The sequence below is a fragment of the Desarmillaria tabescens genome, assembly GCF_030435595.1.
Source record: "Desarmillaria tabescens strain CCBAS 213 chromosome Unknown EV420scaffold_38, whole genome shotgun sequence".
In the NCBI taxonomy this organism is placed as follows: domain Eukaryota; kingdom Fungi; phylum Basidiomycota; class Agaricomycetes; order Agaricales; family Physalacriaceae; genus Desarmillaria; species Desarmillaria tabescens.
This window is the reverse complement of record NW_026848337.1, coordinates 92,933-112,033: the sequence shown is the minus strand read 5'-3', so window position 1 is coordinate 112,033 and position 19,101 is coordinate 92,933. Positions and strand designations below refer to the sequence as shown.

At 47.9% G+C, this 19,101-nt stretch overlaps 8 protein-coding genes and 1 non-coding gene across 9 annotated transcripts; 4 read left to right on the top strand and 5 right to left on the bottom strand.

Annotated features, from left to right (window-relative positions):
• Positions 1 to 805: 805 nt before the first annotated feature.
• Positions 806 to 2,472, top strand: EV420DRAFT_1707542 (AFG1-like ATPase-domain-containing protein; the record flags this gene model as incomplete). Its single annotated transcript, XM_060479562.1, has 5 exons — positions 806 to 940; positions 991 to 1,710; positions 1,760 to 1,912; positions 1,963 to 2,311; positions 2,366 to 2,472. 5 exons carry the CDS (start codon positions 806 to 808, stop codon positions 2,470 to 2,472), a joined length of 1,464 nt encoding a protein of 487 aa, XP_060326861.1.
• An 896-nt stretch (positions 2,473 to 3,368) lies between these two features.
• EV420DRAFT_t205 lies at positions 3,369 to 3,442 on the top strand. Its single transcript has one exon. It is a non-coding gene; the product is annotated as a tRNA-Val (tRNA).
• A 5,241-nt stretch (positions 3,443 to 8,683) lies between these two features.
• EV420DRAFT_1483102 (uncharacterized protein) lies at positions 8,684 to 9,456 on the bottom strand (the record flags this gene model as incomplete). The annotated part of the gene is made up of 4 exons (XM_060469942.1): positions 8,684 to 8,781; positions 8,869 to 8,897; positions 9,121 to 9,147; positions 9,230 to 9,456. The coding sequence occupies 4 exons, from the start codon at positions 9,454 to 9,456 to the stop codon at positions 8,684 to 8,686; spliced, it is 381 nt and encodes a 126-aa protein (XP_060326860.1).
• Positions 9,457 to 9,608: 152 nt separating this feature from the next.
• On the top strand, positions 9,609 to 10,445 carry EV420DRAFT_1483101 (uncharacterized protein; the record flags this gene model as incomplete). Its single annotated transcript, XM_060469941.1, has 5 exons — positions 9,609 to 9,691; positions 9,871 to 9,887; positions 9,939 to 9,963; positions 10,024 to 10,222; positions 10,341 to 10,445. 5 exons carry the CDS (start codon positions 9,609 to 9,611, stop codon positions 10,443 to 10,445), a joined length of 429 nt encoding a protein of 142 aa, XP_060326859.1.
• Positions 10,446 to 12,541: 2,096 nt separating this feature from the next.
• EV420DRAFT_1564721 (uncharacterized protein) lies at positions 12,542 to 12,849 on the bottom strand. The gene is made up of 2 exons (XM_060473991.1): positions 12,620 to 12,849; positions 12,542 to 12,565 (listed from the first exon to the last, which is right to left on the bottom strand). The coding sequence occupies exons 1-2, from the start codon at positions 12,823 to 12,825 to the stop codon at positions 12,559 to 12,561; spliced, it is 213 nt and encodes a 70-aa protein (XP_060326858.1). The 5' UTR covers positions 12,826 to 12,849; the 3' UTR covers positions 12,542 to 12,558.
• On the bottom strand, positions 12,850 to 13,666 carry EV420DRAFT_1564720 (uncharacterized protein). Its single transcript, XM_060473990.1, has one exon. It carries the CDS (start codon positions 13,352 to 13,354, stop codon positions 13,097 to 13,099), a length of 258 nt encoding a protein of 85 aa, XP_060326857.1. The 5' UTR covers positions 13,355 to 13,666; the 3' UTR covers positions 12,850 to 13,096.
• Positions 13,667 to 15,176: 1,510 nt separating this feature from the next.
• Positions 15,177 to 15,644, bottom strand: EV420DRAFT_1646892 (uncharacterized protein; the record flags this gene model as incomplete). The annotated part of the gene is made up of 3 exons (XM_060477971.1): positions 15,177 to 15,205; positions 15,263 to 15,312; positions 15,370 to 15,644. The coding sequence occupies 3 exons, from the start codon at positions 15,642 to 15,644 to the stop codon at positions 15,177 to 15,179; spliced, it is 354 nt and encodes a 117-aa protein (XP_060326856.1).
• Positions 15,645 to 16,341: 697 nt separating this feature from the next.
• Positions 16,342 to 17,078, top strand: EV420DRAFT_1275202 (uncharacterized protein; the record flags this gene model as incomplete). The annotated part of the gene is made up of 2 exons (XM_060467887.1): positions 16,342 to 16,611; positions 16,668 to 17,078. The coding sequence occupies 2 exons, from the start codon at positions 16,342 to 16,344 to the stop codon at positions 17,076 to 17,078; spliced, it is 681 nt and encodes a 226-aa protein (XP_060326855.1).
• A 204-nt stretch (positions 17,079 to 17,282) lies between these two features.
• Positions 17,283 to 18,894, bottom strand: EV420DRAFT_1338407 (uncharacterized protein). The gene is made up of 5 exons (XM_060468900.1): positions 18,384 to 18,894; positions 18,173 to 18,332; positions 17,931 to 18,124; positions 17,751 to 17,879; positions 17,283 to 17,698 (listed from the first exon to the last, which is right to left on the bottom strand). Exons 1-5 carry the CDS (start codon positions 18,473 to 18,475, stop codon positions 17,482 to 17,484), a joined length of 792 nt encoding a protein of 263 aa, XP_060326854.1. The 5' UTR covers positions 18,476 to 18,894; the 3' UTR covers positions 17,283 to 17,481.
• Positions 18,895 to 19,101: the final 207 nt, after the last annotated feature.

The window sequence follows — 19,101 nt, the reverse complement described above, 5'->3', positions numbered from 1 at the left end:
AACAGAATTTTTCAGAGAGCAAGATTTTGTCCTGTCCCTCATAGAGAGCATTAGTACGCACACACTGATGGTAAATTTCTCGTGATCTCATCTATAAATTAACATCAGGCAAATTCCTTCAGTGATAGAAGTACAAATTAAACCTAATAATTCCCGGAATGATTATGATTATGATCGCCGAGGAACATGGCGTTCCACTCTAATATTTACGCTCCCGAAGGAGGTCGAAGTATCATTTAATAACTACCGCCACATTACCATAGCATGAATCGGGAATCAACGTTGTTTTTCGGGAAATTTCCTCTCACAGTACGCTTCACAAAAGATCTTTGACGGCTGTTAGAATTTTTTTACATGAAGTTGTTAATGGTACAGAGCTGAGAGGAAATCCGAATTGTAAGTAGTCTGGGAGCGCCAAGCACTGAGCTGTTGCCCTAGGACAAGAGAGAAGAGATCGAGAATTCATGATAATGTTTATATACCTTATCTCAAGAAGAGACTATATTTGTCCAGAGTAGATGGAAATATCGTGGTGACGGCTGTTCATAATCAACCGATTGCAAGTGACTGTAAAACTTATGACGCCCGGTGTAAAGCAAAGTGAAGCAAACTTGAAGGACCTTGGTGGCTGTGCGCGGATCAATCAGAGAATGACGAATGTCGGACCGTGCTTCCGACGCTCCCTTCTTCTCCCACCACCACCACCAACACCATCATTACAAGACACTTGAACTTCGAAAACTTAGAGACTTATCGATAACTGGCTTTCCAGTCCAATATCGCTCATACTGAATCTGCTTCCCTGATGAGAGCGACACTTCCGAGGGCCCGTTATCCTTCAACCCAGCTTGTGCATACAGACTTGCTAGACAGATACAAGGCTTTGGTCGACTCCGGTAGCGTAGAATGGGATGAAGGACAGGTCAGAGCAATTATGAAGGTACGCTACTTTGCTAGTCTTTTTGTGTATCCTCATTTTCCCACTAGTAGCTCAGAAGGCTCAGCAGAGACCTCCGCAATTATACACCAGCCCAGAGTTCTTCTCTGCCTTTGGACGACATCCCTTTTAGACATTCCATCGGAAACATTAAAGCTCTCGTCAAGTCGAAGGATCTGGCCTTAGAGATGGAGCATCTGACATCGCCCCAAGGTCTCTTTCTCACCGGTCCGCCAGGTTCAGGAAAGACGTTCCTCGCCGATACCTGGTTCACATCATTGCCGACGCCATACAAGTCTCGCAAGCATTATAATGAGTTCGTACTTGATCTCTACCGCGGTGTATGGGAGGAAACAGCGAAACGAATGCGGGATGTTGAAGTTTCTAATAGCGGCGTCGAAGCGACGACTTCAACTTGGAGCAGGTCCATCCGCGATCAAGTACGCCAGATGCTCAAGGTCGACGCCGAGAGTGTCGATTCATTCTTACATCGCCTGCGACGACCCTCCTCCTCACCCCAGTACTTAGCACCTATCCCATACGTCATCGCCTCCAGGCTACTACGTTCATCGTATGTCCTCCTTATCGACGAGGTTCAGCTCCAAGACGTCTCAAGCGCACTTCTCCTCTCGGATGTCCTGATATGGTACTGGCGCATGGGTGGTGTCGTTGTCGGGACGTCGAACAGAGTTCTAGAGGATCTATACATCAATGGAGTTCAGCGAGAGAGGCTCGGTGCTTTTGGTGGCGCGTTAAGGGCTCGGTGCGAGGTTGTCAGTGTCGGGGAAGACGAGAGCAAAGATTGGAGAATTATGGGAGCAGAAGCGGGACGATGAGTTTGAGCGGTTGGTGGATGCGCAGGTCGACTCTTCGTCATCTCGCGACCTTACCATCTTTGGCCGTCAGCTTCATGTTCCGCGTATATCAGCCCAAGGAGACGCATGCATGTTCTCATTTCAACAACTTTGTGAAGAGGTATAGTCATCCAACTTCTTTCTTCCGACCGAATACTTAAATGTATACAGTCTCTTGGCCCGGCGGACTATCTCACACTCTCCTTCACGTTCCACACCATCTTCATCACTGACATACCCATCATCCGTCTTCCTTCCGGAAAGAACCAGGCTAGGAGGTTTATCAGTTTCGTCGACGCCCTGTATGAAGCTCGCTGCAGGGTAGTGTGTATGTCAGACGTACAATTGGACGATCTCTTCCGGATAGACATTGATCGCGGGACGGACAATTCGGATGTGATGTTGGCAGAGTCTGTTAACCTTGAGAAATACCGCCCGAATGTGGTCTCATATCACCATTCAAATGTTAGTGATCGGGAAGAACCCCGGGTGCCACTGGAAACCTTATCTATCTTCTCTGGTATGTTCACGTTCTTTCCTTCCAGCTGACTGAGGAAATGACGAGTTCTTGCAGGCAAAGACGAGCAGTTTGCGTTCAAGCGTGCGTTCTCTAGGTTGGTGGAGATGACCAGTCCTGCATATCATACACGTTGCCAGTGGGAGCCGGGGGTACAGACATAGGAAGGGGGGAGCGTGGTAGCTGGCAATGGAAGAACGTATCGTTCGAGCGAGCTTCAGGTGCCTGCACCCCGGATCAGTGAAAACCATATATGGGGTGTTCGTGAGGATTGGGGAGGTGAAAGATGGGGCAAGGGCGCGAGCGTTTACGATGAGGGGAAGAAATAGATTTGTTCATTTGACAAGAATGAATTTTCGTTCGCGATGTTCGACATCCTCCTCGAAACTCTCATTCTTTCGTTGGTGTTGAGGACTCGTTTCTGGGGATCAAGTTCTGCCTTGTTGCATCAGGCCAAGTTCGCCAGATGGTCGGACATGAATCATGGCTGCATCACTTTACACCATAGATCACATACAGTGATGGGTTCCAACTGTGCTTCGAACCTCTGCATGGATGATATGCCCAGTTCTCAGGCGAGAAGATTCTTGGAGAAGTGACCAGCTTGACACGAGTCCTCCGACCTTGTACGTGGATAACGGTCTGAACTCGGGGACGCTTTGTGTTTGCTGAGATGTTAGTGGTAAGCGCATTAGTAACATCGTCGACTAGGATTGTCCGTACTCACGCGCATTCAGATACGAAGATAGTTTCCTTTACTCGAGACATTTATTCTACACTTCGTTCTGCCGTCTTCTGACTCCTAATCGACATCCCTTCCCTTTTATCTCACCTCGCTGAATCTCCACACTATTATGGATCGCGACAACGGCATCTAACGAAGAGTGCAGATCACTGTATACACTGGCACCTAGAAGGGGTCTTGCGACTCGATGCTCATGCCTCAGGGCCGTGATAGCAGGACCATCATGACCGCGATGCAAGATAATCCATCTGCAGGTTCAGGCTCGAGTATTGGTCTCCATCCAAGGAGTCGATGCCGACAGACCCGAACCAATATGGGCTGATGGCGAAGCTGGTTATCGCATCTGTCTTACACACAGAAGATCCTCAGTTCGAACCTGGGTGAACTCATTGACGATATTCCGGATCATGCATATCATTTTGACCCTCTTTCTTCCCTCGCGGCTAAATCATAAATGCAGGGCGAATCGACAACGACGAGGGTTACTGTGCCTAATCAGGAAGCTGGACAGTCCAAATAGAATTGAGGGTCCCGCATCCATTCCTGCTCCGTTTTGCATGAAATTTTTTTCCTTTGAGAGCTAAATGTATTCTACACTAGATGCAATAGCATACATGAAAGTAAGAACCTACATTTAAGCTGTAGAAACAATTTCTTACTGTTTAGTCATAAAATACCCAAAACAGGGAAGCTGGACACCGGCTCTGAAATTGTTGAGACAGCGCGGAGAGACCAATGGACAATGTCAAATACAAAGTGAATATATTTCAGATTTTTTAGTACAATCAAAGTGGGAAATCAGCATTAACCATTCCATGTCAAGATGAGCATTAGAAAGAAGGAAAATAACACTCTAGAGACAGTTTTCATGCTTTTTAAATCCAATGGCATCATCTGGACAGTCCATACCTTGTAACATCAATGATACCAGTTCGGAATATATTTACATGTCTTTACTTTGGGCCTGTGAGAGTTACAAAGTGCTATAAACTTGATTTACACTGTATTTTTTTGTCCAGATACGAGATCTCAAGTAACAAACATGGAAATGAAAGAGTAGGAATATAAAAATGAGCTCGTAAATGCATCATAGATAATACTCCTGAGGCATTGGATCATACTGCAACAAGCCGCTTGTGAATCCGGTCAGTGGTTGACGAGAAAATGGTGAGTGTCCAGCTTCCATATATGTCCAGCTTCCTGATTGGGTATAGTATCAGTCTCGCTACGCTTTGTATGAAGCTCGTTGTATAGTGTATGCATGGCAGATGTGCAATTGGGTGATCTCTTCCGAATAGACATTGACCGCGGGATGGATAATACGGACGTGATATTAGCAAAGTCCATAGTCTGGAGAAAACCGCCCAAATGTGATCTCATATCACCACTCAGATGCTAATGAGCGAGAAAAACCCCAGGTGCCACTGGAAATTCTATCCATCTTCTCTGGTATGTTCACCTTCCTTCCAATTGATTAGGGAATTAATGAGTCCTTGCAGGCAAAGACGGGCGGTTTGCGCTCAAGCGCGCGTTCTTTAGAAGGTCGGCGGCGATGTCGAGTATTGCATATCATGCATACTATTTGTGGTAGCTGGCTATTGAGGAACGTTCTGTACCGGTACACGCTAAGCTGGGTTTTCTTCCGGTCGAGCAAAAATGCAGCGTATACGATGAGAGGAAGAAGGAAATTTGTTCAACGGATAAATTTCGTCCACGATGCCTGACGTCTCCCTCGAAACTCTCATCCTTCCGTTGGTGTTTGTTTCCTCTGATTGGCGGCAATTATGGGTGTCAAGCTCACCTAGGTAGTGATGACAATACTTCAATCCGGACCAGACACGATACTGATTTTTTGTAGGTAACTATTTGTTAACTGGTACCAGATAAGGGGAAACATGATTAACGGAAGATCAAGTCCTTACTGCCAGGGGGGTGTAAGGGAAAGGTAGTAAAACTGATTTTTTTTTTTGCCAATGATTAGTATATCTAATAGAATTTTTTGAACAGTTCTATAAGAGGCCGAAGCTTAGCACGGAGAAGCCTTTGAGTAATATGCAAAAGACCAACCCAGCAACCCAACGACTCAGTCCAAGCTCTGCCCCTATCCCCGAACTAAACGTTTACTCGCTGCAATCACAATCAGCTTGAGAATACCAGGATAGCCAAAGCTCACTTACAGGAGAGAGAGCGTAATGTCTCCATTGACTTTGGCCTGGATCTGGATTTCGACCTCGAGGTTGAGGTCCAACCTGAGCTTGAGCGCCTCCCTTTGTCTTCCATGGGGTGCTCTTGCCACGGGGACTTGGGCGACGTGCTTATCACCACCAACGATGGAGTGGTGGTCGGTGGTAGCGGCTTTGGGGGCGGCTTGGGAAGAAGACATGATGCTGTGGTAGCTGTGGTGTCTAAATTGATACCCTAGCAGGAGTGGCTTTTATACGACTCACGAGCGGGGTGGATGGTGGCAAATGCGAACAACGTTGTGGGCGCGTCATCTTGTCAATGAACTAGCCGCTGAGGAGGAGGATCGAATGAAGCTCCGGCTACGTAACTGCCGGTTTACATGATGTCCATCAACCTGAGTACTCTGCGGTGTACACCCGGTTCCAATCTGGCTGCGCCATGCAACGTGTTGCGGAGCGCCCTCCTGTGTTATGCTTAATACATCCGACAGCGACCCTTCCATTTTCCCAGTAGGTGGTACTGTACTATCTTCCAGATTACCCATGGATCAAGGACCATCATTGGCTATCTTTGTTGCATACGACTTCATACGAATCGGTTTGCCATCAGTCCCCGCAGTCGAGGTACGTCGGGGTTTGCTACACGTGGATACGACGATGGTGACCCTCGTTCCGTACCTTACTTCTTACTCACCGCGTCGGTTCTGGAATTCAGCCTACGTACCATCCCTCCTTTTCTGACTTCTACGTACCTACCGCCGGCTGTCATTTTTTGCGACCTGGTGAAAGTTCCCCTGCGGAGAGGCGCAGTAATTATATTTAATTTTGTCGGAAAAGAAGACTTAGAGGTACCAGCGCTGAGATGGTGCACGAATATGGCGAACCTTGTGAAAGACTTAACAGCAGCTTAAAGAGCATCGGCAAAATCCGCCATTGTACAACGGCGTACAGACGACGCCGATATTTTTTAGGAAGATCAGCGGCAGGATATCAGGTATACAGACTCGATATGATGCGAAAATCGATGAACGGAGATGATTGACTACTTCTTTAGAAACATCTTTGAAACTACTTACTAGGAGCAAGATTGAGGACTATTAACATCGGATCTCGCTCTGTGTAATGCTGCGGTGGGGTAGAAAGATATTCCAGACTTGAACTATGTGCCATGCCGTGTTCAAGTACATTCTGGGCTTTCGCACCACATTAACTGATCATTGATAAGTTTCCAATAAGTCGAATTATGGGTGGAGGTCCTTAAATGACTGCGATTCAATAAGGGACCAAAACATAGGATTCCAGTCTTGCTAGCCTACTTGTGAAGCAACTTATGAGCACCATAGGCTACGCGCTTGTGTTTCCTAGTGCTGAAATTGAAATCTCGTGACCGTGTCAGTTTCCTTTTCCGATTGTCGGGCCGACGAAGTACGGTTACAAGCGGATGGTCGATAAATTGATTCCTAATTCCCGCTGTAGTTCTGTTTTCACTGAATGACACGCAGCAAAATGATCCCTTACTAGCTGAGACGAATTAAAAAAAATTTCATGCAGAACGATGGATTGATTAGAAGGAAGAGAGCTAGCACGTCTAACAATAGTACAAATAGGGCGTTCATCGGTTCCATCATCCTTCTTTTGAAAAAGTCCAGCGCCGATCATCAAACAAAACATGCAGCTAGCAGCGCGAATTTCAGCATCGTAAAGAAGGGTCAAAATTGGAAAAAGACGAACCTTCTTATGTGCAGTGACTATGAAATTGATAGTCTATTACCGAGACGATTTATTCGCTGCAGAGCAAGCAAGTCAGAAATGAAACTGTCCCGAGAGATAATAGACTCACAGGAGGGAGAGCGTGATGTCAGCCGTTGACCTTGGCCTTAATGGCGATTTCAACCTCGAGGTTGAGGTCAAGCCTAAGCTTCAACGCTTCCCTGTAGGGCTTAGCGGACAGCATGAGCATAGGTCGGTCTGTGAATAGCGGCAGCTTGGCCATGGGCAGGAGTGCCAGGAGAGGAAGCGCGAGAAGAAGCAGACTCTGGCATGATGATACTGGTTAAATGTTTGTGTTGATACTGAAAACCCAGAACGCACCTCTCCTTTTATATCAGCCAAAGAGTAAGGAAAACTTGCTACCTTAGGCCCTGGAAATTAGGCACCGTCGGCGCATAGATTCGAGCGCTGTTCACGTCGTTTCGTAAAGTGTGCCGGAGTGTGAGCATCATCAACACTGTGCCTCGGGTGACATCTGTCCGTTAGAACTGGACGAGGAGGAGTCGAGACCCTGGAGAGGTACGACGCCAAGGTGCATAAGGATCCCATCGGTCGCGCAAAACATCATGTATCCTGCACCAGCGGCGTATCGGATTTCCTTTTGAGTACACGGAATATTGTGCACCAGGCGTGCTTGAATGTTCATTAAAGGTGAAGCCTGCAACTTCGCCTTCCTGTTATTAGGGATTTATATCTCGTAATTTTAGGACGTGTTAGCGTACTCGCGCGGCCAAATTGCATGCCTAATTGACAACGCCGAATAATGGCGGACAATAAAGTTAAATACCTGCTGGAGATGCGTAAGTGGGCGCTATGCACGCAGGTTCATTAACCTGATTATAAAGTACTCGCAGAGGAGACGCGCCAGCGGCTAGCAGTTGGTGGGGATACACTAACAGGACGTCGCAGGCGTCCAGTTTTGGTCACCGCAAAACAGCTCGAGCGTGACCGTCCATCACCAGTGTCGTGGATCGTTGTCTCCTGAAGAAGCAGTGAGGTTGTAACGGTCAATTTGCGCAGCGGTCTGTATTCTCGTCCGAGAATAAATCTCCAGATGCATACTGGGTAGCCAGACAGGACCAACTTGAAGCAATGACAGAGAGGAGATTCGACGGACCTCCTCACTGGCAAAGCCTTACACAAGCTACTTCAGAAGACCGAGCTGCATGGCTGAAAGCGTGCAACAGGCTGGCATGGTACAGATCGAGCGCAAGATCCAGCAGCGTTGATAATATTGAGTTCGAGTTGTACAAGGACTGGTACAGTGTAGAGGGGTAGTAGAAGAAATTAAAGTATCAGACCTGAAAATGTATCTCACTACCATTGCGGAGCCGTAGGACATAACGAACGCACCATCATTTGACATTCAGCAGTGAGTGTGACAATACTGGCAAGAAATTCCGCTCTTCCACCTTGCCGTACAACAGTTCATAGTCATAAAGTCAGGGAAAACACCATACTCGTAGAAGGTTTGATGAAGAAACAACGAAATGCGCGTCGTCGTGATGGTCGAGGAAGTAATAATTTCAAACTCCGACATCTGCATCCTTCACTTGTCCTTCAGTGGTCGCCGCTCTTCAACGAAGTTCGGTGAGGGCTTTTGCAATTGCCACAACACACTGGGTCACTATCCAGTTCGTTCCTCTGGTATCTTATCTCTGTCCTAGCTAGAGAAGATTACCAGGCAAACAAGCTCCCTCGCCGATTGATAAACCCTCCAGCTGCACCGTACAGGCCACCAGGCATTTCAATGTACTCGTGACGGTCTACCATTTCTAAGTACCTTTCAACATTCACCTGATGCTGGCGTAAATCCAAACTTTGCTACCGTACACTTCCCGCTGCCACTCTCTAAAGCTTACTATGGTGAACGTCCTTGACGATTGTAAGACTTCAAATTCCACAGTAACATTGACATTAACATTTAACAGGCGCTTAACTGCATATAACTCCACTGGCAAGTTCCGGAAACACGACAAAAGAGAAAATAAAAGGGAAGGAAAAATCGGTATCAGGGTATCTATCCAAAGACTTAAAAATGGATTTTTCCGAAACAATCCTGGGGCATCTCAGCACTAGAACCAACTCAAGGATGACGTGAACCAGAGACTAACCTGATATCCCGACGGTTGTCCTTCCGACTGCTATGAGCCAGCAGAACGTTTACTCCCTGGAAGTATAGTTAAGAACGCGGTACTACGAAACGAGCTCGAGCCCACTTACAAGAGGGAGAGGGTGATATCACCGTTGACCTTGGCCTTAATGGCAATCTCGACCTCGAGGTTGAGATCCAAGCGAAGCTTCAAAGCCTCCCTTTGCTTTCCAACACCTCCCGGTCCGAGGGAAGTGCGGCTGACGGCGCCAACGGCGGGAGCTGTGTCGGAGCTGTCGCTACCACGACGAAAAGCGGGAGCAGAGCCGAAGATGGAAGGAGCAGCAGCAGAAGACATTGTAATACTTGAACCGGGGGAAGTTCGATGGAATCACTTGTCAAATTCGAGGACTTTTATAAGCGCATCTACTGCTACGCGTTACAAAAGTGAGTGAACCGATTGCATCATTGTAGCAACTTGACTAATCTTGGAAGAGAAGGACCTTCACGATGAAGCCAAAGTCGTCACAAGCAGTTATGAAATTCACGGTACCCGCACTGCCGGTGGCTCATGCTGCGCTAAATGGATTCTCGTAAGTGGGTCCTATTGTCAACATTTTAACTTCCTCCGCCCAAGGAGCCAATACAGATAGGCCATCACGAAGTAGCTCAGAAGGCCGTGATTGGCGGTTACTCTCACAGGGGATTGTTCGTGGTCTCCCTACGGGTGCACAAAAAAACCGAGTTAAACCACGACTTCTTGGCCTTATAGAATTGAGCCAGGCTTCGGTCGATGCGATTTTACCCGAGCTGTACAAAGGCGATAGCCTTTGTCTATAGACGGGTACGATAATCCGTATCAAAGGTAAGTACGACAAACGGGCCATTCTTCTGCCCTTGTCACTTACAAATGTATTCTTTCTAGATGTCTGACTCACAAAGCTTTCGTGCCTTCGCCGAAGTCCTGGGTTTTCTATTCCGTTCCTCCATTGCTTGGTGTTTCTTCAGCGAATGGCCTTGTGATTTTGTTGTTCGGTTGGGTTTTTTGTTTGCTGATGGTAATAAAAGCCATTTCGGGAGATTCGGAAATCCCGACGTGCCGGGCCTGCGACATCTTATGCAAGGTACGCCGGAGCGAAGCGGCATCTTATATTCAAACCCAAGGTCACCATTACCTTTGCTCCTTCAAGAGGTTTCAAGTATAGAAACTATGTTTCGAATTTTCTATCATATTCGGTGTAGGTCGGGGACACAGCGAACAGCCGTAGATCGTTCAGCGCAGCTCTGATCTTGACAAACAAATTTTGGAAGGTTCTCTCTGGCCAGCTTCCAAACGGAGAATGGTAGCGAAAACAAGGCTTTGCTTACCAACAGAGAGCAGTTTACAAGGCCTGCATGCAGCTGTCTTGGGAAAAAAACGCAATCGAGCATTCATTTGCGATGGAAGCGCCGGGAATCCCGGGATGTCGTGAAAGCGTTGGCCGGAAATGGTTACGAGACGATCTCTCTTCGCACTAGACGCACTCTAGGCTAAGCTTCAAGTTAAAGCTCGTAAGGCGGGCGGAAAACGTGTTAAACGGTAACGAAGGTCGTGAACATCTCAGTCTCAATGAGGTTCATGGTTTCTTTGCTGGCCAATCAGCAACGAGTAACAAACAATCCATTCGCTGGTCTGGACTCTGGAGTCTGTCAAACGTACCAATCAAAACGCTAAACCTCCGGACAGACTTTCCGCCCTCTCCACAGTAGTTCCGATTGGAAGCCAAAAATATAGCCTGAAATTGGGGTGCTCAGCTGGTCTCTTGAGCTACTCACTATCGAGCATGACGGTCCACGGTGAATGCTGGTGAGCGCGGACACTCGCCGCGGTATGTGGGTCGCTTCCGATCAATGTCCTGTTATTCATTAGACTCCATAAATGGCACTCACTAGCGTCTTCATTGATACTTCCACTCAACGAGCACTTGTCACTTTTCTTTTGTGGATTCCTCAGCAATATTGCGACAGAACCGCTTGGTCACTATCACGTGTGCTTCGATCAGTCGCCTGGTGGCTGTTCCTTCCACGTGGTTACCAAACTTTGCAGCTTGATGTCCATCAGCACAGTATTCTCGACTTGGAAACTTAATTCATGGCTGCCGGTATCGACACCGAGCCTCGAGGCTTGCGAAGTCCGTATCGTGCTTTTTTGGCTTTCGGATGTAACCGTTGAAGGTACCTGCAAAACTCGTGTGGTGTTCTTTTCTCAGATAGTTCAGGTTTCTGTTGTTGAGACCCGGGTTTGAGTGAGGGGCCGTCTTTTCGAAACACAAGGCGGGAGGCCGTTGAATTGGCATGCGGAACTAGGTGCTTAGCCTCAAGGTACAGATTACTTTTCTCTGTGCGTTCGCATTCTAACAACTTATTTGAGGCGAAGAAGACCCGTAGAATTCTGAGTTGCTCCAGCCAATCGGGTCGTCTGAACCATGATGCTTTTCGGCGCCATGTTCCACTGCAGTCTTGTGTGAGGCCAGACTCGATAGACCACGAGTTACCTGTTGGACGTGCTTACAGCGGAGATAGCAACTCCGTGGCCAGCTCAACACGAGACTGTAAGTCGGGCATGATGCTTTAAGGGTTTGTACAGCTGCTCCATACACTCAGATTGTAATGGTAGGCTAGGTCGCGTCTGACATCTCCGTAATTACCATCGTCCGCATTTCAGTCAGCTGAGCGCTCCATTGGCTTCCATCATAGCCAGTGATACGGATCCTGGCAGCATTTACGTTCAACTCATGCTCCACTCCAAGTGCCGTAGTCCATTCCATTGTTCTTCCTTGGTTTCTCCTGTACAAGCTATAGTACTGATTTAATATATTTTCTAGCGCGCGTCAAACATCGATAACCCGACTTGCGACGCGTTAATCAAGACGGTCCCGAGTATTCGCGCGTCTCGGACTTAATGGTTCGATGAACAAATGAATCAGACCTACAAGTACGTTAGTTGTTTCCCAAGGCTTTTGGCTTTACCTTCGGCGCTTGTTAGTTTCTTTAGGAGTTCGCGACAAAGAAAGGATTTCGTCACCAGCGCTGTTAGCAACCTGTTTGTATTGAACCCTACTCATGACCTCGCGAAATAACAAGTTACCTGACGCTAAATCTGGTTGTGGGCGTTTATTGTTATATGCGGTGGAACAAGGTAACACCTTATAATTGCATAGCATCTCAGAAACTCAATCACGCCATCAGGACCAATTTCGGAACGTAAAAAAAGTGCAAATTGAGAAAATCGTAAGTATCGTCATAAATTCCAAACGCAAAACTATTCATATAAATCCTTCCAGCACCGATATCATCACCATCGAAAGTAATAGTCGTTGTGACTGCGAAGAATTCTTAAGTACCGAAAAACTACCACAAGCGACAGACTGACCTGACGATCCAACAACCAGCCCTTTCAATCGCTGAAGACTCAAATCATTCACTCACTGTAAATCAGGATCAGAATGAGACAAATACTAACGAACGAGAGTGCCGCTTACAGGAGAGAAAGAGTAATGTCGCCGTTGACCTTGGCTTGGATAGCGATCTCGACCTCGAGGTTGAGGTCCAAGCGGAGCTTCAGAGCCTCCTTCTGCTTTCCAGCACCACCGCGGCCCAACCCTTTGTTGGTGGCGGGGGCGACCTGGTTGTCACCAGTGGCGTTGTCGACGGGAGCAAATTGGGTAGCGGTTTGTGGAGCAGACATGATGTTGTAGCTGTAGATGGCTGCAGAAACCAGTGAATACCTTGCCCTTTTATACGATTTCCTAGCGCTGCCTGCGGATTGGGAACAACGTAATTTCTAGCCCGATAGTTGCATCCCAGAATAGTTGTCAGCGAATCGGCTGCCTTGTCACACTAACATAACCCTTTCTAGAGGACTTCTTCCGGTAATAGGTACGTTACGGTAACGGCCCCGAGCGATTCTTGACTGTTCACAACAAGTGTCGAGCGAATTTCATTTCACAATAACAAAATCAAAAAATAACTGTACATATGATGCGAAGCACGAGCTGTCCATGACCATCAATTGATATATGGGCATGCTTCGATAAAGCCTCGGAACAGCAAGAAAACCAGAAAATCAGATGGCATGGGGCATCCGGACGCATCGAGAAGCAGAATGGGCGGCAGAAGAGGGCAGAAGTTCTTCTGATTTCATACGTGACGAGAACACAAAATCCAAGACGAAGACCTGATAGTAGGTAGGCGGCGCAGGTTCCATTCTTCGCCATTCCTCCGGTGGCTCCGAAGAGGTTCAAAGCATAGTACCTGGAGACGCGTTTTGATGCGTATTGCGCGTATCTCTTGAATGGTGCGTCAACTGGGCCCAATAGTACCAAAGTGTGGTCCAGGCTCAAACTTTGGTTGGCACCGTGTTGGAGTAGCTATTGTGGTGGAGTTTATTACGAAGGAGCTAATTCTCAAAGGGAAGCACGCCATCTGGCCACTAGGCCCTCACGGTTGTGCGGTATGTGCATACAAACGGAAAATCAACTGGGATTTCAGCGGACTCAATCGCTACTAATACAGCACCCGTCTCAAAAACTGTGGTTCCTGTGGTCATTGATTGGTTGGAGCGATTTGCCTTGTTCTACAACCTTCGGGCCTGCATCTCTTCTTTGAGTATACTACTAAGGCTGGGGAATTGAGTACCATTTGAACTCTCCCTACCCGTAACTAATTCCAAACCTTCGCATGTTGAAGATAGAACCAACCCAAACACGTTTAAATGTTCCCGAGCTTGGTGCTAAATATTTGCCTCTTTGCTTCCGTCTCCCGTGTCGTAAAATCTCATGAGTCCTTCCGGCAATAGGGGACAAGTTAAAATGCCACGGTTACAGTTCGCTCCTGCCGGTGCGCTTGTTTAATGCCCGTAAATGAAACAAAATTTCTAGGTTCAACTCCTGATATACCTGCTTCATCACGTTTCAGATGATATCCTACGGCTCACAGCATGTACTTCGTATTACCCTCAGATTCCAGAAACGGTTTAGTGACTCGACGCGATCAAAAATCTTGGGCCATTTCCAGGTAGTCGGAAGTCGGACCGGACCCCTTTCGTCGATTCTGCAACTTTGGTATATTCTTTCAGGAAGATTCAAGGATTTATCGCACCCTCCATTCAATCGCCGAAGCATTTCACTGGGTGCCCTCGCGAAAACATCGCTGTCAGTAAGCCGTCATGAAACAGAAGGACTGATATTCTACTCATTCTCAAGTCAATATATCGATGGGATTCAAGTGTCAAACCGGGTCCTTTGCGTCCAATTCGATTCTGTTTTCCAATTCAACAGGCCCCGAGTCGCCACAGAAGCGTCCCCAGGTATGACTAGAACTTCCCAGCCTGAGCGACCCTTGAGTGTTGTAGATGTGAATGAATACAAAAGTGAAGCGCCAAGTTATTTAGAGCTTAGCCCGACGTCCGCGTGCATCAACGGTGGGTCCTAACTTCCTACATCTCATGTTCCCTGATCTTCTCTGGATGTACGGGTACCTACCTTTCTCCACGGGGTATTCGAGTTCACACTGACAGGGCAAGCCGCTAAATACTGTATAGGCTATCCGAAGATTTCCGTACCACGGCTTTGAAAAAGCCCGGGGTAAAAATGAATACTTTTCCCTCAGACAGGGTTTGTTCCAAGTCTGACACCTTTTCAATACCACAGAGATCTCATCAGAAAAATGTTCGATGCAGCGTGCATCATCACCGGGAGAACCCTGATCTTCCCTTATGATTCACGGGACATGCCATCTAAAGGGACGCAACGTGTACGATCCCGGGTTTCGAGGTGGACCAAATTGAATAGTTAAGTAAAAATGATGCTCCTGTCAAAACGCGTCGTCGTTACAAAGAGACCGGTGCTGTTGAGCCTGAAGATCAATTGCGACCTAGTGTACGCGATGGCTGTCATGCTTCCCAGATACGATCATTTTGTCATCACCATTATCCTTATATTCAAACCATGGTTATTGCTGAACAAGTACCATTAATGAAGATACGAATCCAACAACTTGAATTCTAATTATAATACGCGTCACATTTTACGGCCACTATTAACTATTGAAACCAAAGATAGTAGTGGCTGCAGCACAAATTTTGTTAGAAAGACGCTGTGGGAAAGCCATTGAAAAGCACTCACCTATCGAGCGAAACACACTCGGTGATAGATTACCATCATCACCCCCTTCACTGCCTGAAAGACCAGTCAATCGGCCGTCAACCCCCCTTAGACTTGAATGCACTCACAAAAGCGAAAGCGTGATATCACCATTAACCTTAGCCTGGATAGCGATCTCAACCTCGAGGTTAAGATCCAACCTAAGCTTCAGAGCCTCCTTCTGCTTGCCCGCTCCATGCCTGCCCGATACAGCGACCGGTGGGCGGGAGATTGAATGGGATTTCTTTCCCTCCACCGGGGCGAAAACTGGAGCTTCCTCATCAGAGGAGGAAGAGGACGAGGAAGAAGAGGACGAGGAGCGCGAACGCGTCTTGTTTTTGAGCGAGGCAGCGGGGGCAGACATGTTTCTTGCTTCCAAGGTAGAAAAGTGTCACGCTTTTAAACAGGCGGTGGAGTAATGCTGGAGTAACCGTGCGCGTTAACCTAACCAATTCCGGTGGCCAGCATAGGACGGGGGCAAAATTCGACCGTAGGCTACGGTCGGGATCGAGGATTACCTGTACCTTCCTTGAAATTGTGCCAAAGAGTTTTCGTGAAGTTTGATCCGGGTTTGCACGCGCGCTGGTTTTCGAATTTGTTCCTTGTAAATATGACGGTTAATTAAAGCCAAGAGTTGGAGCAAGCGAGCAGGTACGTTGCGGCCTCCCCAGGAACTACGCGCCTATGCTTGCTTGACGTCCATAATGATAGAGGTAGGCTGACGCGTCACGAGAGGTAGCATCTCCTTTCCGTTGGCCAGTCAGAACTCCGAAGACAACTGGTGCCGCAGTCTAGGCCATCGTATAGCTTTGGACGTTGGTCAGAAAGAATGCTTGATGACATTCCAAATGGGACAATGTCATTGAAGCGAAGATTGCAGGGTTTACGAAATAGGGTCTGGCCCTCGAATGACGAAAGCGGATCCAATCTACAGCTTGACAACGGGGGCCCTGATACGCGTCCTAGCCGTTTTCTTCATTCCCCCTCGAAATGGCAACTTCTTCGGGTCCGGCATCCGGTGCGCAAAAGAGTCGTCCACTGCAAACCGAATCGAAACAGTCATGGTTGTTGGCGTCATCGGTGTTGCAGCAGGCGCCGTAGCCATTCCGCTCGCTGCGGTGGGAGCGGCGACGTCCGTAGCGAGTATAGCCCAGGGCGCAGGGAATCAACAGAGAGCCGCGGAGAACAACAACAACAGCAACAGTGCACCCAAGGAGGCGGATAAGAATGATCCACGTTTAGCCAAGTTCACATTGTATGCGCACTGCAGTGAGGATGCGCCATTGAAGGAGTTTATCGAAGGCCAGCAGGTGGTGCTGAGGGATCACAAGGTGAGCAGATCAGTTGTTCAGGACACTCTGTGGGTTACTGATCCTTGACGATGTAGCTATACCTTGCCGACCCTGACAAGGAGAAGCGCAAGGAAGGAGGACACGGGTTCGCCGGGTTCTTTATCCAGTACCCGTGGAATAGCAAACCTTTGGGACTCGTGAGCACGATCCAACCTGACCCGCCCGAGCTCAACTGGATATACGTGGACAAAGACACGCTTGTCGTCACGTACGGCGGCAAGACACAGAGTCTGCCGCACATCGTCGGCCCATGGGATTGGACGGAGGACCAGGAGAGAATGACGTTTGAAGGCTGGGAAGGGTTCGTTGCGATGGAGGAGAGCGAGGGGGTATGGGTGTTGTGCTATGACCAGGACGAGGATCTGCTAGCCGGTGTGAAGGGTGGCAACCGGGTCCAGGAGTGTACGTTGACAAGGAAGGTTTTGGATCCTGTAAAGGCGTCATAGATAGTATCTGAAAATTGACTGGTCTGTCAAAAGTCAGCCGAAAGGTATAGCAATGTACTAAAGGCTGCACACCATTCCCTGCTGTACGAGTGTTCGACCTTTAGATCCATTACAGGCTTACGGACGCACTCGGCAACGTGAGTCGCAACTTTCAAAGTGAGATGGATATAAGGGAACGAATTCAAGAAATCAAATTCAAGTAGCGTCGGGCCGCAGTAGTGATATATGATCTAAGGATATATGACAAACCTAGGCAATCCACAAGCGCATATATCGAGCAAACTTCATGTGCGACAGCTGGCTGAATAAAGATAATCACGTTTTTTCAATATGTTACAACAAGTCAACACGACAGTTGGGATACACTTCGTCGACTTCTTGGAACTTACACTTAATTTCACTTTCAATAAATACCAGGAATCATGCGGGACGCGACACGACGCTGGTAATCCGTCCATTGATCTCCATATTTCCTGCTCATATGTGCCGCCAGGTCTGGGATGGAAAATGCGAACTGGGTAAACTGGAAAATCCCATAAGTGATCGTAGCAGGGATAGAGCCGGTAGCAAGGGTCATCCCGCAACGCCATAGAAGGTAGCCCAGATAGTTAGGATGTCTCCTGTTTGAGATATCAACTAACGAACGCATTCGAAACAAAAAAAGGCGCATACACGAAGCCAAAAAGACCTGTATCATCGACTTTGCCTTTGTTCTCCGGTTTTGCCTTGAACGCCTTTCGTGATTCCTCAGAGACGATTTCCATGGCGATTCCTGCTGCAAACATCCCGAGTCCGACCCATCTTCATTAGGGGATTAACCGCAGGCTAGAACGAGAAAGTCTGGGAACGTACTGATGCCATCCCAATGCCGATACCCATCCTTCAAAGCTATCAACGGGAGCGCTCAATAGATAGGATGCCTTGGAGAGCATATATGCCGCGACAAACGTGTTGAAAGTCGACGCGGCAATATTGAAGCCGCCAACAAACAGACCGGCAGAAGGCGGGAAATACGTCGAGTCATTGGTGCAGGTTACCCAGTAGCACTGTAATACCGGTCAAAAGTTGAAAGGATTTTGAAGATGTAAACATACATGGCGAAGGGCAGCAACCGAGTACATCCTAACAAGCAGAGTCGGTACTGGGCCAATACCGTTCCCCAACGCTAATGTTCTGGCTGGGTGAAGGAGTCCGACGCGTACAAGCGCGTCGGCAGCGTATCCTTTTTGGAAGAGCGTGTACTGGAGTAAGGGGCTGCGGTACAGTATCATTACCAGCGCGTCTCGTTGGGCTGCTAGGACTCACTCGGCGGCGCGTAGCGCAATCAAAGTAAGCGTTCCCGTGAAGGAACGCTGGGAGCTTCCTCGAACCATTGGAAGAGAACTCGAGTTGGACATGGTGGTAGTGGTATAAGAAAAGGATGTCTGACATGGACGAGTGCTTATAAAGGTCCTCGGCAGATTCGATGACGTCGCCTGTGATCGACTCACAAATTGAAATCCCGTGCTCTAGCGAAGGGTAAAGGACGGAGGACCTCTCTGGGAGGCGGCCCGACGGATTCTGGTGCCAATTCGGAGGACATCGAATAAGGCAGTTCAACGTTCAACCTCTCCGATTTCGTCCGGGTAGCGACACAAATCCTCAACCTTTGGGGGGATCCTCGCACGTTGAACCAAACAAGAAAATCGCGTCAGAATGATGATAGGCTCGCGATTCTTCAGCAGAAGCGATTCGTAGCAATTGTTTTTGTGTTCTCTGGATTTACCAGAATTTTATAAGACGTGCAGGATGAGTCTCATGAAACTTTCTGAGAAAGATGAAAAGCGGAAATTGCCGAATCTAAAATCTTATTGCACTTACGTCACCAGAAAGGTCCCTGCCAAACAATTGCATTACTTAAAATTCTACATCCAGCATCGCAATGCTCGTTGAACTATTCTTTATCTTTCTGACCCCCGACATCCCTCATAATGGCTTCCCCGCCCGGATTATTTCCCTCCCAAGGCGTCCCAGAACGTACGAC

Bases quoted from the DNA above. Each gene is read 5' to 3' on its own strand.
- EV420DRAFT_1338407 (XM_060468900.1), bottom strand. From the start codon at position 18,475: ATGTCCAACTCGAGTTCTCTTCCAATGGTTCGAGGAAGCTCCCAGCGT. The intron at 17,880-17,930 runs GTACGTTCCCAG...CCCCTAATGAAG, and splicing joins TCGGCATTGGGATGGCATCA to ATGGGTCGGACTCGGGATGT. The intron at 17,699-17,750 runs GTATGCGCCTTT...TATCTCAAACAG, and splicing joins ACAGGTCTTTTTGGCTTCGT to GAGACATCCTAACTATCTGG.
- EV420DRAFT_1564720 (XM_060473990.1), bottom strand. From the start codon at position 13,354: ATGGCGAAGAATGGAACCTGCGCCGCCTACCTACTATCAGGTCTTCGT.
- EV420DRAFT_1564721 (XM_060473991.1), bottom strand. From the start codon at position 12,825: ATGTCTGCTCCACAAACCGCTACCCAATTTGCTCCCGTCGACAACGCC.